The sequence below is a fragment of the Protopterus annectens genome, chromosome 1.part0 (assembly GCF_019279795.1).
Source record: "Protopterus annectens isolate FY-2018-M chromosome 1.part0, PAN1.0, whole genome shotgun sequence".
NCBI classification, from domain to species: domain Eukaryota; kingdom Metazoa; phylum Chordata; order Ceratodontiformes; family Protopteridae; genus Protopterus; species Protopterus annectens.
In genome coordinates, this window is record NC_056725.1 from 1,542,786,147 (window position 1) to 1,542,803,767 (window position 17,621).

General features: G+C 39.2%; 1 protein-coding gene across 1 annotated transcript in view; it reads right to left on the reverse strand.

Annotated features, from left to right (window-relative positions):
* Window positions 1–17,621, reverse strand: part of MICALL1 (MICAL like 1) — a 977,256-nt gene that overhangs the window by 793,513 nt on the left and 166,122 nt on the right. The window contains exon 2 of the mRNA XM_044068010.1: window positions 1,294–1,342. Coding sequence (XP_043923945.1) covers window positions 1,294–1,342 — 49 coding nt within the window. The remainder of the gene's footprint in view (window positions 1–1,293; window positions 1,343–17,621) is intronic.

Consider the following 17,621-nt stretch of genomic DNA (forward strand, 5'->3'; position numbering starts at 1 on the left):
ATGAGAGAAGGCATCGGCAACCTCAAGCTGACACCAGGATGAAAAAAATGCAACATTTACAATGACAATATTGACACTGGACAAGAAGCAATAGCTATAGAACAACTCCTGTGCCCCAAAACACAGAGGGGTAGACAGCACCAGATCACCTGCACAGAGCCTCAAAAATGGCTTCTGCAAAACTATCACAATGTACAGCAGGGCAAGGAAGGAGGTAGACCTTGCTCTTAATGCACCCAAATAACCAGATGTTCCCTCAGCATGACACTCCACCTACAGTTGGCAATTTAAATGTTTCAGAAGGACTGTTAGTGGCTTTAACTTTCATCATTGCAACAGACTGTAAAATGGCAAATAAGTGTGGAGAGACCCGGGAAAAAAAAAAAAAAACAGAATGTGAAAGCATCCTCTTATTTATTAGGATAGGAGGAAAAGGTTGAAGCTCCCAGTTCTGGATGACAAATCATCTAGGGGCATTTGAGTGAAGAAGAGGAGGAGGAGCTGGAGATTTCGCTGAATTCAGGCTTGTCAGCTAATGACTTCTTTATATTAAATATTCTGAATTATTTTAATCTTGAACATGTGGTCTTAACTAAAGTCCCTAAAATAAAAGGGCCTTTGAGAATTATAGGTTTGGATCAAACAGTAAAGACAATGGGTCTGCCCATCAGTGGGCAGCATATTTCCTTCCATAAGTGCACCAGTGTAAGCATCTTTTGGACATATTGACAAAAACAGTAAGGGCCAAGGCTCAAAGAGAAAAGAATCGGGGGACAAGTTATTTTGATAAGAACTTTCTAATAAAGTACAAGAAAATATAATCAAGACAGAAACTAGTATAAGCAACAATTACTAAAAAGCTTTTACTTACCAACCTCTCAATTTTCGGAGGAAAAAAAGTAGCATGAAGCCACCTGTCTCCATCTTACCAAAGTGACACAAAGAAGATCTGAACAGACAGGGTATCCAGAGTGGATGGTGGGAAAGGGTTCTTAGCCTGGGAAAGTAATATATGCTGAGTGGTACTAGTCCTGTTACACAGAATGGAATTCCTCTTACCAAATTAAATGTTACCATTTGTATTTTCTCAAGTTCATTATCACAGCTGATGACCAATTTTTATGGATTTTGAAAATATTATGGACACTAGAAATTAATGTTTTCCTTCAAGGAATATGCTGTTGAACCATTTCAAAGCCTGCTAGCATTTTTGCTTTTGCTATTTTCCAAACTTGTGATAGTCTGACTTTTTTATAACTTAATTCCACCTTATTTACTTTTATTTGCACTTACCAAGCGATTATTCTCGTATACATTTTCTTTAGACAGTGAAGAAAAATCTCTAAAATAAACAAGAAAAACAATAATTAACAGAAGGAAATCAGATAGGGTGACTACAATTAGTCTGTTTTTTTTTTTTTTATTTCAACATAAAAAGTCATCAATGTCATCAGAACACATTCACAAATTAGGAAAACTAAAACTTACATAGGTGAAGAAGGAAACTGGGTAGCTCATGCATACTACAGTAATACAATGGCTGCAACATCAGATCACCGATGGATGGGCAGGCATTTCATCTATAACACCAGTAAAACAGGTTTAAAAGTGTCCCAGGTATGCTGACTTTATTGCACAGAGGGATATGGGGTTGGCTAGTGGCTTGAGCACTAAAGGAGCCAGATGGGATTGATGGGACTGCGCAACTACTGTCAACTTGCCCATTCTGCAGGACGAAGGCAGCTAAGCTCACTGTTGTAATGCCACCCACAGGATGAGCGTTAAACTGGGAGTCAATATCAGGAGAACTGCAAAAGAGAACATACTTAAACACAAACTGTATATAGGCTAAGTTGCATGGAATTACTTATGTTAAAAGCTGGTACTGGGGTTGTGCTGATCAGTCACAATAGGAATGTGAGGGTCCAGATGATGACACCATTCATGAGCCTCCATCTTCTGCCACAAAAAAAGAAGAAAAATAGGTTGGAATGCTCTCACATCTCAGAAGATGCAAAACAAATAGATCGGCACCAGCAGGTCCACCCTCTATAACAACAAGACTAAGGCTGGCAGGTATATCTCTCAACCTCTTAGTGCAAAAATCTGGACAAAGCCAAAAACAATGGGGGGACAAAAGGCCTAAAAATAGGGACATATTTTAAACATTGCTCTTAGAACTTAACTGCTCGTTCTAAATAAACCTTTGCTACTGAAGAAATAGGCTTATTGTTTTTATAGCAAACTCTAAAAAACCAAGGAACCAACTTGCTAAGGTAATCCTGGACACTTTCTAACCTAGCTTTCTCTTAAAAAAATACATAAATAACTTCCTATCTTTCTGGATAATCTTGATCCTGTCAATATATTATAACAGTTGTTTGTGCATGCCCATACTACAGAGGATACACACTCCTCAATTAGTATATTTTGGGAAAAACTTATAGATGAACTTCCTGCTCTGGTGGTGCAGAAGGATAATATCCCTGATTACAGCTCAGGTGACCGAGTACGACTAGTGGCTCATGTACTTCATGGTGCAGGCAGGGAGGATGGGTGAGCCCATCCTGGGGAGAGTGATGGTGGCTCCCACCCAGCACTTGTCACTGCTCTAATGACAGGGCCTCTACTGGACAGCAGGGGCCCATCATGATGCAGACAACCCATCCTGAGAAGATGTGGCTGCCCAAGCTGGAAACATGTCAACGTATGTGAAGGGAAAATGTGTGTGCTGACAAAGACAGATGACCCTTGCAGTGATGCAAATGCTCACATCACCATCTGAGGTGATAGTTAGGCCAAAAAAAAAAAAAGAACATAAATTGTGCTCACACTTGTGGATGAGAGCATAAATCACTCATGCGGCTGTCTGCATAGAGTCCACCCCACTGACAGTGTACTATCTCATCAAGGAGAGGGTAGACAGTCACCAGGCAAAAACCAATACAAAAAAAATACATGGATTGTTTGGTTAAGGTCATCCTTAGTAGCAACTTTTGACATAAAGAAGGGATTTGTATAGAAAGTCATCTTGTCCCTATGAAATGCCAGATATGGCAGGTCAACGGTGTGTGCATCTCTAAAATCCTCCAGACAGAAGTGATTAACACTAGAAATAATGTTCTCCAAGAAAAGCATTTCAACTCAGCCAAAGTTGCAGCTCAGAGGAAGGCAAGCTCAACTTTTTACAAAGGGAAGGGACAGGTAAGAAAGTGCCCCTTCAGGAAGGTTTTACAAGCCTTAAACATAGACAAAGCAGTTTATGCTCTCACCAAAATCTGAGATGGCTGCTAGACATGCACTTTGATGGGAGAATACATCAGCATGGAGTCAACATTTGAGAGAAATCATTTAGAATAAATGTAGGACTGGGGCTGAAAAGGAAATTATATCTTTTGCTTCTTACCAAAATACAGAAGTGGGTACACTTGTCTCTGTCTTAAGCTTCCTCACACAACACAAAATTTGAACCATTACTTGGGTGGAAAAAGATTAATTACTGGTTACTCCTATAAATGAAGAAACCAGTATGCCTAAGGAAGCAAATGCCCAGGTGTTGTTTGCCTGATGGATGGACTGTATTTTAGAGGGACACAAATTCATGAGCTTCTCAGACTGATGAGGTATAAACAGTAGAAACCACATCTGTTAAGGCCAATAAGGGGTTAGCAGAACAAATGTGGCTGTGTATTATCTGGGCTTTATGGATGAACCTCATCTTTGGAGGAGATGGGAAAACAGTAAAGGAGCCCAGGATAACTCACCCTGACTGAAGACCGAACAACTGTAAATTTAATGAAAATAATACCGCCAAAGATCTAGCAAACTACTCACTACTTTCATTTTTAAATGGAAGCATCAAAAGACTTGCAAAGTAATGGCTAGTAGACTAGACACAATCTAATTTAAACATATTAGGCAAAGGATAGAAAAGGGAAACTGATTACACCAATGTCAGCATTACTTTGACATTAGAAAAGCAGTTGAAGATAGTCAACTGGGAATTCATGTTTGAAATTCTTAAACAGAAATACTGGTTATGATTTTGAATCATGCTTAGAAGTACTGCACAATGACTAACTAATAGATTTATTAGCTGGTAACAATGTGACAGGAAAGCATAAACATTACCAAGGGTAGTAGACAAGATTGTTCACCAACACCTACATTATTTACATTAGTCGAAAAGCCTGATTTAAAATTCAGGAAAGACCTAAAGAGATTTTCAAGAAGGAAAAAGGTAGGTCCTGGTTTAGAGTATTTGTTGATGACTGCATAATAATGGCAGAAAAAGCAGACAAGCTCCTACCAACAGTATTAAACATATTCAAGCATTTTGGACACTGTGTTGAGTATAAATTGGATCAAATGAAATACAACAGTCACAAGACCTGAGTAAGGAAAAGTTATGGGTAACTGTAAAAAGATAACAGAAAACAGATCTGGTTTACTTAGTTTTAGTAATGGGAAAATTAGAGAGAGAATCAAAAAAACTGCAAGAAAAAATATAAACTCAACATTCTAGCAAAAATAATAATAATTCACACAGTTAAGGCTGCGATCTAATAAGACATTCATCTATTGTGTGGTTATGAAAGAATAGTTAAAATACCAGAACAAGGTTAGCAAATAAGTAGAAAAAATATTGGATTGGAAAGATGATTTAAGGAAATGAAATATCAGGTGAGACGTAATGAGCAAGAATAAATTAAATTTGCACCTTATGAAGAGCGTTTTAAAATATAGAGGTGTAATTAATTAAAACATTCTTGCTACTGAAAATTATTTGAACATATGTAAATAATGGTTAGTGTTTATTATTTGCTATATTTTGAAAAATCTTAAATAATACAATTTAAATGAAAAAAAAATGCTGTGGAGAATAGAATTTAACACCAACAACAGTGAAGGTTTAAAATGCTTGTCCATATTTTCAAGTTGCTACTGATCTTCTTTGCCAAATAGATAGAATCCACAGTGTGAAAGTAGCAGACTCCAAGTCAGACTGCCGACCAGTCACGAGTGGAGCCCCACAGGGATCGATCCTGGGTCCACTCCTGTTTGGCATTTATTTCTCAGAAGTCCAGGCCAACATGGAGGAACTCTGGCTGACCAAGTTCGCAGACGACTGCAAGCTGGAAGTCATTATTAACTCCCATCAAAACCATGGCCTGGAGCTTAATGCCAAATCATCCCCTTTGGGAAAAACTCAGTTCCCACTAATTACCACATCGATGGGAGCCCACTGACCACTGAAGGTGTTATAAGAGATCTGGGGACACAGGTTGACAGCAACCTCTCCTTCAACCACCACATTGCCACTGTGGTCAGAAAGTCCTATGTGGCACATCTCATTACAAAGGGTTTTGCATCCAGGAAGAAAGAGGTTATCATTTCCCTCTACTCTTCCCTTATTAGACCAATTATATAGAGTATAATGTCCCATTTGGCATGTACCTCACTAGACACCTGCAACAGCTGGACAAGCTACAAAAGTACCTGAAGAAGAGGATCCTAAGCCTTAAACACGTTCTACACAGAGAGACTCAAAAAGATATTCTCCGTCTCATATCGTCTATTAAGAGGCAATCTCTGCTTGACTTACAAAGTCATGACTGACCAAGCTCTGTTAGAAATGCTACATCTAAAGAAATCTCAATACCTCCACACCACACGCTCCAGAGACCTCAACCTCATTACCACAATCAACAAAGCATGCTGGAGGGACAGGTTCATAACCCAGAGACTACCCATTCTCTGGAATAGACTTCCTATACATATCAAGCAGAGCACCTCACTGGCCCTCTTCAAGAGGGATCTTGATGAGTGGATGGGAAATAGAAAGTTCACCCCGGGATCACTCCAGTGGCTCTATTTGACAGAGGCACTGGGAACTAATGTCAGGCGGCACAATGCCAGGGCATTTCTATGGGCTAGGCTTGTAAAGGCTCCAGGGCCATTAGCCTAGTACACACCTATGAACAGGAGAAGTACAATAAAGTTAAATTTATAACAGCTGCCCTGGTGACTTCGGTGAAATCTGCAAAACACAGCCAAGAGTACTGGTACAAAACTATGCAGAAGGATACAGCATTGACTTGTACTGGAACAGATCACTGCTGTATCCTCTTACTCAAGCCATGCCTTTTACCCAAAATGAACACTTCTTAGGGACCAAAAAATATAATCCAATTTCTTAATTTAAAGGGCTGCCACGACAGGTTCTTGCGAACAACCCTAGTGACAAAAGACATGCAACAAAAAGGAGATTCTGCCCATAGGATGACTGCAATTAGGGATGTAGACATAAAGCAAGAGGGGGCTGGAATTTATTGGAGAAAACTGGCAAAAGAACCAAGGTATTGGGAGCAAACAACTAGAGAGGGAAGGATGATACAATGGGAAGCCACCAAGAATTTATTTGAACTGCAGGTTAGAGAATGCCTTATCAGGAAATATCAGAGTAAAGGCAAAGAGAAACAAATGAAGGGGGGGGGGGTCTAAACGAAAGACCAGCACTGGTATATATTTTTTAGTAGTGTCTAGAACTGAAGCTGCATTAAAAAAAAGGAATAATTAGTAAAGCATATAAAATATTGCATGATAATTATAAGAACCAATCAGAGGATGTTAGAAAGGGTTGGGAAGAAATACTGCATTCACAAAGAAACATTGGGGGGATATATGTAGGCCTCTGAAATATGCAACAAAATCTAGAAGATTTAGGATTTTTGCCTGGAAATGTTTACAAACATATTGCTATACCCCAAGTAGACTCCAGAGAATTTTTCCTCAGTCAGACAGCAAATGTTGGAGGTGTGACAGGGAAGAAAGAGGTAATTGGGAACATTTTCTGGGAGTGTGGTCAATTAGTGGGTGTTAGAAAAATATGTATTAATGTGTGTATGCTTAATGCCAATTAATAATCAAATGAATTAATACGCTTTTTATTTTATTTTTCATGCACTGTGTTATATATAAATTGAGTTTCATATGAGACTGAAAAAGATGCTTTTTGAAAACTGCAGTATGCTTTCTGAAACTTGCAAGATGCCCTCTGACCTAGTAACTGTTAGCACAGCAATATTCATGTTTATGCCTTTTGGAAATGTACTTGAGAAGCAGGTGCTTATTTGCTAGGTCAGGAACGAATGAATGAACGAACAATACTATATTCTGTAAATGTAATGACTTCAAACAATCAGCTCTGTTCGAAGCATGAGAACATGTGCAGCTGCAGTAACTTAGAGATAAAGTAGACAAAGGATTATTAGAGAAATGATCTGTTAGCACTGTGCTTGAATTAGCCATAGTACCTTGAATGGTAACATAACATGTATCTAAGTGGGAGTAATCAAGGCCATGTTGTTTTCCTCAGGAAGTTTCACATAAAAATTGATAAATCAGCAGAAATTCATGGGAATGATGGTCAACAGATAATGATGAAAAAGGTGCTAATCTGTTACGTCAGCATGGTAGGCCATGTCTAGTTAGAGAATGTATGAAAATGAAAGTATTTCTTGTTTCTAGTTAGACAAACTCTGCAATAGCACGTTTTTGTCTCCTTGCTGCAAGATTAAAGTGCCTTAACCTGAACCTACCCCGTGTTTTGATCATTTTTAAAGTATAATTTTCCTTTGACAGTTTGGTCCTTCGGACCGGAAAGTACCTCTCGCTCTAGGCCTAGGTCAGAATTGAGACCGGTGGCATGCATCCGTACGGAGAAGAGGCCAAATTGTCTCTTCTGTTTTGAAAGACCTCCGACTGAATTATCGTTCGAAATAGGCCAGCCACTGTTTCTGATCTGGGATTGGAAGATGAGTCAACGATCCGGTGGATCAACTCACGGAGGGTCAGGTAAGGAGGAATTACCTTATTTCTGTTTTAAGATCAGGGACTAGTTACAGAACTGTTTTTGTCAGAAAGATTTGCATGTGCAGATCCGGGACAAAAAAGGGGTTACTGTTTTGTCATAGATCAGGGAAACAGGATAGGTAGGCAGATATTCTAGATAGACTGTGAAAAGGTATAGAACTGTGGTACCACGTGATAAAGAGGGTTACGTAACAATTTACAGCTTAGCTAAGGCAACAATGGGAAATCAGTGTACGAAAGGTTCCCGAGACCCGCCCCTAACTAAAGATGCGAAATATATGCAATTACAGCGTGCCGACAATGTTAAGTATTATACAAAATGGGTTGATAAGTATAAATTCAATGGAAATTTAGATAAACTCGTACTTATTAAACTTGTCAGGCAACTAAAAACAGATGCAAATGGTCAATTAAAAAAGCAACGACAATTAGGAGTCCCTCAGGCGCATAGGTGGCTTGAAAAAGCAAATCGCTGGGAACAAAAGATAAAGAATTCAAAAACGATGTTCTTAGACAAAGAAGATAATAACTTGGTAATAGCAACGGCCCCTCATTCGCCCCCTCTGCTTCCCTTACCAGAATATGAAGCGAGTGGACAAGCTGATCCACCTCCGCTATACCCAGCTGTTTCCACAGCATCAAAACCATTTGTCAGGGATCCTATCGAGACAAGGTCTCAAACACGCGACTTGAGAAGGGAGAGTGAACTATGTGAAATAAATACAAAATCACAAGCTATGAGTGAGGAAGAAATATGTCCACTCATAGAAGTACCAAATCCTCAGGCAGGACAAGCAGGACAGGATCCGACTCTTAGTTTATAGACCGTGGACACCGGAAGATATCCGGAAAGCCACGGAGGGAATTCCCATCCGAAAGTGAATTTTCGAAAATTTTAAGAAGACTTACAGGGTATAAAATTAAGTTACCATTTGAATGGAGAAGAAGTAGAAAAAGTAGTTAGACAAATTGTAGGTCCAGATTGGCACATGATCAGTGGCGACTGGAATCCTCGTGACGCACAGCTTAGACCACTCCCACATACTAATGCAGAACTGGATGGCAGAGTGAAAGGTCTGACAGACCGAATCTCTGAAAAGTGGAAGCCTAGGGCTGATTGGACTTGCATTAATCAGTGCATTCAACAAGAAGGTGAAACAGTTGATAGATATGCTAGATTATTAGAGTGTTTTAATAACCACTGTGGAATGCAGATACCAGAAAACCAAACACAAGATTCCCCATATGAACAACAGCTAAAGAATGCATTCTTGAAGGGTAGTATAACTCCCATCAGCAGCTTTATTACAAAGCACATGGTAGATCATCATACGAGTAGATTGCAGCCATTACTTGAATATGCTAGACATGCAGAAAGACATTTTAATAGTAAAAAGCAAAAGAAAACTCAAGTATTTTCAGCAGAAGATGGGTCAGAAGTATTTGTAGTACAAACTGGGAGAAAGGGTAAGAAAAATACCCAGGGAAATAAACAATCTGACAAGCGATCAGAAGATTTTGAAGAAAGGAAGAAAAGAGGTGAATGTTTTAAATGCGGAAAAAAAGGACATTTAGCAAGGGATTGCAGGTTAAATAAGAAGGGGACCTACAGAAAATAAGGAGAATGAAGAACGACTATATGAGAGTCAGGAATCACAAAATGAAGATAAACAGGAAAAGACAAGTGCAAATGTAATAGCAAGGGTAGAGAATGTGACAGAAGGGGTAAAGGATGTACATGAATTTGTAGACATTGAAGAAAATGAAATTTTGGACTTAGCCTTATTGAGCCTAGAGCTTTACTTAGCAAATACAAAATCTGAAGTGACGCTTCTGGTAGAAGGGAGGGAAGTCAAATTTTTGTGCGACTCAGGGGCTTCACGGACCCTGATACACCCTTCCAAATTACCATAAGATTCAGAATCACCAGATTATATACTAGTGAAGGCAGCTAATGGACAGCTGTATCGGGAGCCACTCTCCCATGACATAGCGATAACAGACCCCGTTTCAAGAATGACCCAGAGAAGTAAAATTGTAGTTTCTGCAAAATGCCCAGTAAACCATTTGGGTAGAGACTTAATGCAGATATTTGGCATAGCCGTAGTTCCAACCATGCAGGATATGGAAGCACAGTAACAAATGGATACTTCTGTAGTGCGACCAGAGGGTGAGACATATTATTGGTACAGCCAGGACTTTGTTACGACTGGTCCAGGGGCAGTAACCGAAGAACTGATAAACGTAGCCATCAGTAAGTCCCCCTCCCTCGACATTGACAAACAGCATTTGTTGCATTGTACTCTATATTACTGTAATAGACCAGGACCTGATAAAGATTATGAGCAAAAATTGTTTAAGAACCACGCAAACAGACTAGTGTTACGAAACTTGTACTAGGACACAAAAGGAAACAGTGTAGTAAGCTGTTCATTGCCCCAGGAATTTTTAGCACTTTACAAATCTAATCGATTGCCACATGTTAGCTTAACTAAGAACAGAAATTTGAAATGGGCAGACTTAGGAGAAAAAGTCACAAGGTGGAAAAAGCAGACAGAATTAGAACTCAAGGAGTACAAAAACAGAAATTGAATTGGATAACATGGACACACCCAGCTGTGCACTCACAGGCTAGTGAGAATAGCCGAGTATTACTCTTATTGAAGAAAAAGAAAAAAGCCTTGCAAAGCATACCAGAGACTCTCTGGTCAACAGGGAAATCAGATGTAGGACTTATACGAACAGCAGGACCAGTTACTATTACGCCAAAGTCAGCATTTAGACCTCAGAAAAGACAGTATCCCTTGAGAACAGGATGCAGAAATAGGAATCAAACCTATAACAGCAGCCTTACTTAAGGAAGGAGTCTTAATAGAATCTCCTGATTCACCATGTAATACACCCTTATTTCCTGTCAGGAAAGCAAACGGGGAATGGTGTATGGTCCAAGATTTACAAGCTGTAAATAATGCAGTTATACCCAGGGCACCAACGGTGCCAAATCCGCACACCTTACTGAATGATTTAAAACCTCAGCAAAAGTATTTTTCTGTGGTAGATATTAGTAATGCATTTTTCTCAATACCGATGCACCCCGACAGCCAACATTGGTTTGCATTTACATTTCAGGGGAAATGGTATACATATACGAGATTACCACAGGGATATTGTGAAAGTCCAACAATATTTGCACAAAAAATGGCAAGCAACCTGGAGGGATTTATCCCACTGAAAGGTAGTCAGATTTCACTTTATGTAGACGACATTCTGCTGGCAGCCCCCACCCAGCAAGAATGTAAAGAGGACACCATAGCATTATTACAGTTTTTAGCTACTCAAGGACACAAAGTAAACAAGAACAAACTACAACTTTGGAAAAAACAAGTTAAGTACTTGGGATATGTAATATCCAAGGACGGGAAAATATTAGACGAAGATAAAAAACAGCAATATTACAAGCACCTAGACCAACTACCAAGAAGGAAATAATGTCCTTCCTGGGAACTAACTTTTGTCGGAGTTGGATACCAAATTATGCTTTGGAATCTGCTCCACTGGCCAATTTAATATTCAAAAAGCCGATGGCAGCACAGAATTTATTACAATGGACACCAGAAGCAGAAGCAGCTTTCTGCAAGCTGAAACAACTGATAGCATCATCCTTAGTTTTAGGATTACCAAACTATCATAAGCAATTTTTTTCAAACTGTAGATTGTAAGCAGGGTTATATGACATCAGTATTGACACAGCAGCATGGGGACAAGCAACGCCCCATAGCTTACTATTCATCACAGTTAGACCCAGTGGCACGGTCCCTGCCCCACTGTGTACAAGCAGTAGTTGCAGCTGCAATGGCAGTGCAGGCTTCGGCCTCAGTAGTGTTATTCCACCCTCTCACATTGAGAGTGCCTCATGCAGTCACAATTATTTTACTGCAAAAAAAAGTAGCATATCTTTCTCTTGCTAGACATCTTTCCTGTATGACTATACTGTTGAGCCAACCACATATGACAATTGAACGATGTACAACTTTGAATCCGTCAACTTTTCTCCCAACCCCTGCAGATGGCAAACCGCACTGCTGCCTGCAAAAGACATTACCTAGACAAGACCTTACGGATGTTCCCTTGGATAATGCCGAGGTGACATACTATGTGGACGGCTCGTTCAGGAGGGGTCCTACAGGACAGATCCTAGTGGGGTATGCAGTCGTTTCTGATACTAAAACTTTAGAAGCAAAACCTTTACCACACAATTTATCTGCACAAGCAGCAGAGTTGATTGCCTTGACAAGGGCATGTACCTTAGCAAAAGGTAAGAAAGTGAATATTTATACCGACAGTCGGTATGCTTTTTCTACTGTACCTGTTTTTGTGCAGCAGTGGAAAAATAGAGGAATAATAATCTACTGGTAAACAATTAATCATACGCAATTCATTTTAGATTTATAAGACTCTATTCAGTTACCTCAAAAAGTAGCTATTTGCAAATGCGTAGCTCATACTAAGCAACAGGATAGGATTTCAAAAGGTAATGCGTGGGCTAATACAGCTGTGAAACGGGCAGCTTCAGCCTCAAAAGCTTTTCTTTTGAGTGAGGAATTACAACCCTCAGATTTTAGATTTAGAAATGTTAAAAACAATGCAGACACTTACTACAAATGTAGAAAAACAGAAGTGGATAAAACGAGGAGCAATCCTTGAAAAGTGACTGTACATCTCCAAGGAAAAGAAACCAATTTTGCCATCTAACTTGTTTAGATATGCAGCTTTGTTGAGCCATGGGCAGAGCCATGTCTCAACAGGGGGGATGGTACAGTTAGTGAATAGAGTGTTTACAACCTATGGATTTACAAATTACACAAAAAATTTTTGTGCAGCATGCCATGTTTGTAACAAGCATCACGCACAAGGGGCATTGAAGCCTAAGCAAGGGAGTTTCCCTACACCACCATATCAGTTTGGATTTCATAGAACTGAATAAATGCGAGAATAAAAAGTATTGCCTTATCATTATAGATATGTTTTCCAAATGGGTGGAAGCTTTTCCAACTAAAAATCCAGATGCAGCTACTGTTGCAAAGGTCCTTGTTAAAGAAATTATACCCAGATTTGGCATACAGGAAAAGATTTATAGTGATAACGGTACACATTTCGTGAACCAAACAGTTCAGCAACTTAGTCGTTATTTTGGAATATCGTTAAAAAATCACTGCGCTTACCACCCCCAATCTGCAGGGTTAGTAGAGAGGCATAATGGGGTGTTGAAGAGTAAGCTTAGGAAGTTAATGAACGAGACACAAAAGAACTGGATGCACTGTTTGCCTTTAGCACTGTTGAGCATGAGAACTGTTCCAAATGCAAAGGGATTAACTCCTTTTTAAACTTTGTTTGGGAGGGCATATTATACACCTCAGTGGAAACCTCTGTCTGCAGAGCAAGAGGCTGACAGCTCACTTGCAGGGTATATGAGACAATTTTTGAATAACAAACTTTTGCAGTTAAATTCTGTTTCAGATAAACAGCAACCAAAATCGGAAGCACCAGTAGCCCCAGGCACCTGGGTCTGGGTGAAGATTGTGAAGCGAAAGAACTGGAGTTCTCTGAAGTGGGAAGGACCGTACCAGGTACTACTGTCGACACTCACTGCAGTCAAGATCACGGAGCGAGCTTCCTGGATTCATTTGACGCACTGTAAACTGGTTAAGAACTTTGAATTGGACAAAAACTTTGTTACTGTTGTACAACGAGAACATAATGGCCAGGTACAGAGTTAACAGAGACATTGAGCAACCTCAGAAAACTTGTATGATCATTTTAATAACTATGCTAATCACACTGTTCTTTCTCTTGTGGCCACATCTTTTTCTTGCCACAAAAGTTGAAATGATTAAACGTAATGAACCAGACAGACTGGCATCCGAACTTTAACACTTATCAGGCAATTACACGTGTGTTTGTTGAGACTTTTAATGTTTCGAACTGCTGGGTCTGCACGGCCATACCAACAGCATACAGGAGTTTATTGATGGCTGCTATCCCCCTAGGGGTCAATGAGACCTGGGAAAATCTGGTTTTTGACATGGTTGCTATTAAAGCACATGATAAGGTAGCACTGTATTTGCCTGTAACACAAAAAGGAATTGTATGTTTTTACAAAAATGATACCATCCAAGTGGGATGGAGTAAGTGTAATGTCACCGTACAGTATAAATGTTATAAAAAAACAAATGATTTAGGTGGATCTTGTAGTATAGATGACGACTCATTTTTGAAATCTATGCATAAGACTCTTGATCAGGTACAACGTAATCCTGTACTTTTCAAACAGTTATCTGTAATAGATAGGAAAATGTTTCATGCAGGGCAGTCATTTCGTAACAAAGTAACAACTAAAGTAGAGGACTGTTATTTTGTGTGTGGTAAAAAAGCATATAAATGGTTACCTGAGAATTGGTCTGGCAGTTGTTTTTTGGGGTACCTGGTCCCAGCCATCCGACACACTGCAGTTTTGCCTCAGGGAAATATTCGAAATACCCGAGATGTGGCCAAAAAGACTGTTAAAAAACCTGAGAATCCAGTGGGAGAAATCGACGTGGGCTGGAAAGACCATCGTAATGTGGGAACCAAACTTGCGCACATGGACTTGAGTAATGCTGTCATATCCTGGGCAGGTATATTACCTGCATATGGTGCAGTAAAATCGATATGGGAGCTGCGAAAACTGTCAAAACTTCTCGAAGTAATGAGTAATACGACTTTTTCTGCTCTCGAACTGATAACTGATGAACTGAATGCCATGAGAACTGTAGTACTCCAAAACCGAATGGCTCTTGACTTCACCCTAGTGGCTAGGGGTGGGACGTGCGCTTTAATCAAAGAAGAATGCTGTGCGTTTATTCCTGATCATCAGCATGAGATTAACGATCATCTCGAGGTGATTCAGCAAGTGTCGGCCATGACCAAACCAGGCCCAAACCCTCTGACAGACTTTTTCCTGAATGTATTTGGGGGGGTGGGGTTCCATCCTAATGAACATATTGATTGCCATTGGGGTAGGATTACTCCTAATAGCAGCTTGTGTTTGTTGTGGAATGCCCTGCATGAAGAAATTAATCAAAGAATTCATAGATATATCAGTATCCGAGACTATGTATCAAAGTACTGAATTTGAAAAGCTGCTAGAATGCGAAACACTTTCATAAAAGTTTAAACTGAATGACTTTAACTGCAAATCTTGGTTGGAAGAGGTTAGGAAAAGAAGCAAACTGTTTATTCTTTTTTGAAAATAGAATTAAAAAGTATTAACAGGAGGGAAATGTTAGCAAAATATGTATTAATGTGTGTATGCTTAATGCCAATTAATAATCAAATGAATTAATACGTTTTTCATTCTATTTTTCATGCACTGTGTTATATATAAATTGAGTTTCATATGAGACTGAAAAAGATGCTTTTTGAAAACTGCAGTATGCTTTCTGAAACTTGCAAGATGCCCTCTGACCTAGTAACTGCTAGCACAGCAATATTCATGTTTATGCCTTTTGGAAATGTACTTGAGAAGCAGGTGCTTATCTGCTAGGTCAGGAACGAATGAATGAACAATACTATATTCTGTAAATGTAATGATTTCAAACAATCCGCTCTGTTCGAAGCATGAGAACATGTGCAGCTGCAGTAACTTAGAGATAAAGTAGACAAAGGATTATTAGAGAAATGATCTGTTAGCATTGTGCTTGAATTAGCCATAGTACCTTGAATGGTAACATAACATGTATCTAAGTGGGAGTAATCAAGGCCATGTTGTTTTCCTCAGGAAGTTTCACATAAAAATTGATAAATCAGCGGAAATTCATGGGAATGATGGTCAACAGATAATGATGAAAAAGGTGGTAATCTGTTACGTCAGCTTGGTAGGCCATGTCTAGTTAGAGAATGTATAAAAATGAAAGTATTTCCTGTTTCTAGTTAGACAAACTCTGTAATAGCATGTTTTTGTCTCCTTGCTGCAAGATTAAAGTGCCTTAACCTGAACCTACCGTGTTTTAATCATTTTTAAAGTATAATTTTCCTTTGACAGTGGACCTTAAGGATTCCCTGTGGGACGCAATGTCAGAGATGCTGGGTGGGCAAAATGGTATGATGAGGGAGATGATTTTTCTGAGCTATGATACAGAATCGGAATTGCCTACACATTTGTAAGGCCTTGCTGTGCCTAATAATGGTAGCTGCCAAAAAAAGCAATTACTAGAAAAAGGAAATCAAACTCTAAACCAACTATACTGGGAGTAGTGAATATAGTAACAGAGATAAAACAACTGGAACTGAGATCTTTAGAAAAGGGTAGAAGCAAACCACACAAGAAAAAACGGGAACTGTGGAACAATACATACAATGGAGGAATGAGGTTTAAACGATAGCAGGACTTAAATAAGCTATGAAATGTATGACTGAAAAAGTAGATAAGTGATGTATAATGTTTGCAACTGGGAACGTGTTAGTACGGTTTGTAATGTAAAATGCTTGCAACTACGATTGTGTCAGTGTGGTTTGTTTTCTTTTATATAAATGTACATTTGCCTATGTAGTAATTGATGGTTTAATAAAGAAGTTTCTTGTTTTAAAAAAAGGCAGGAATTGACTAATTCACGTAATGTTGCTTAGATTATATGACATATAGCAATACATGTGAAATATATGTTAATTATAGTTTGATTACTTTTATATGAATGTAAATTTGCTATGTCACAAGTGATAATTCAATAAAGGAATATGAAAAAAAGACATCTAACAAAGAGAGAATCATCCATTATTAGAGCAGGATACATTTAAGACCTTATGCAGTCTTTTTAAGAATGCAATCCAAAGGTCAACCTCCTATTTTTTTTTTTTTTTTTTTGCTGTATCAACAGCAAGTGTTTTCCTTATCTGCTGTATTTGGAAATGGGATGGAGGAGACTTAGCCCCTTCCCTCCTCATCACAATCCTCAACCAGGGAATCTAATGGAGTTTGATGCATTTCATCTTAAACTGAACACCTATAAAAAGGCCCAGTCAAGGTGAGTCTGAACAGCAGAAGACCTGGGAGACAAAAGCTACAGTTGCTATGAAGAAACCAGGGACTGCCAGTGGAAAAACCGTTATTCGGGAAGGTCCCTTATTGATATGGAAGCACCATAAGAAAGAATGTCAAAAAAGACTGGCAGCCAGGGCATCACCATCATCAGGAAGGCAAAGGCTTAGTAATACAGCACTAGCAAGATGAAAACAGATAATATGATGCTGCAGAAATTGGTATCAGTTTCCCAATATCTGAAAACAGCTAAACAAAAACAGGTACTGATGACATCCATTATAGTAGGAAGGAAGCTCCAGACAAAAATGACAGACTTCTTTGATGTCTCAGACTGGAAAGGGCTGGAGACAGTTTCTCAGAGTCAATAACTGGGAGGACTTGTTAACTACAGAGACTTGGAAAGTCTGCTCTGGATTCCACAGTGCATGGTTGTTCTACATTTATAAAGAATAGTTGTGTAATCTTACCATAACCATAGATGTCCTTCTCTTCTGTATGTTGCAGTATTGATAACATGAGGGAGTCTGCTACTGGCTGACTCGAACGTCCAGCCAGTAAACAAAAGCCTAAAGTTACTGTGAGGTACGTGCAACATCGCACATAGAACTAGTGCTTCCGTCAAAGTGACGTCGGGTATAAAGCGGACTTCGACACATACCAAGCCTCAGAA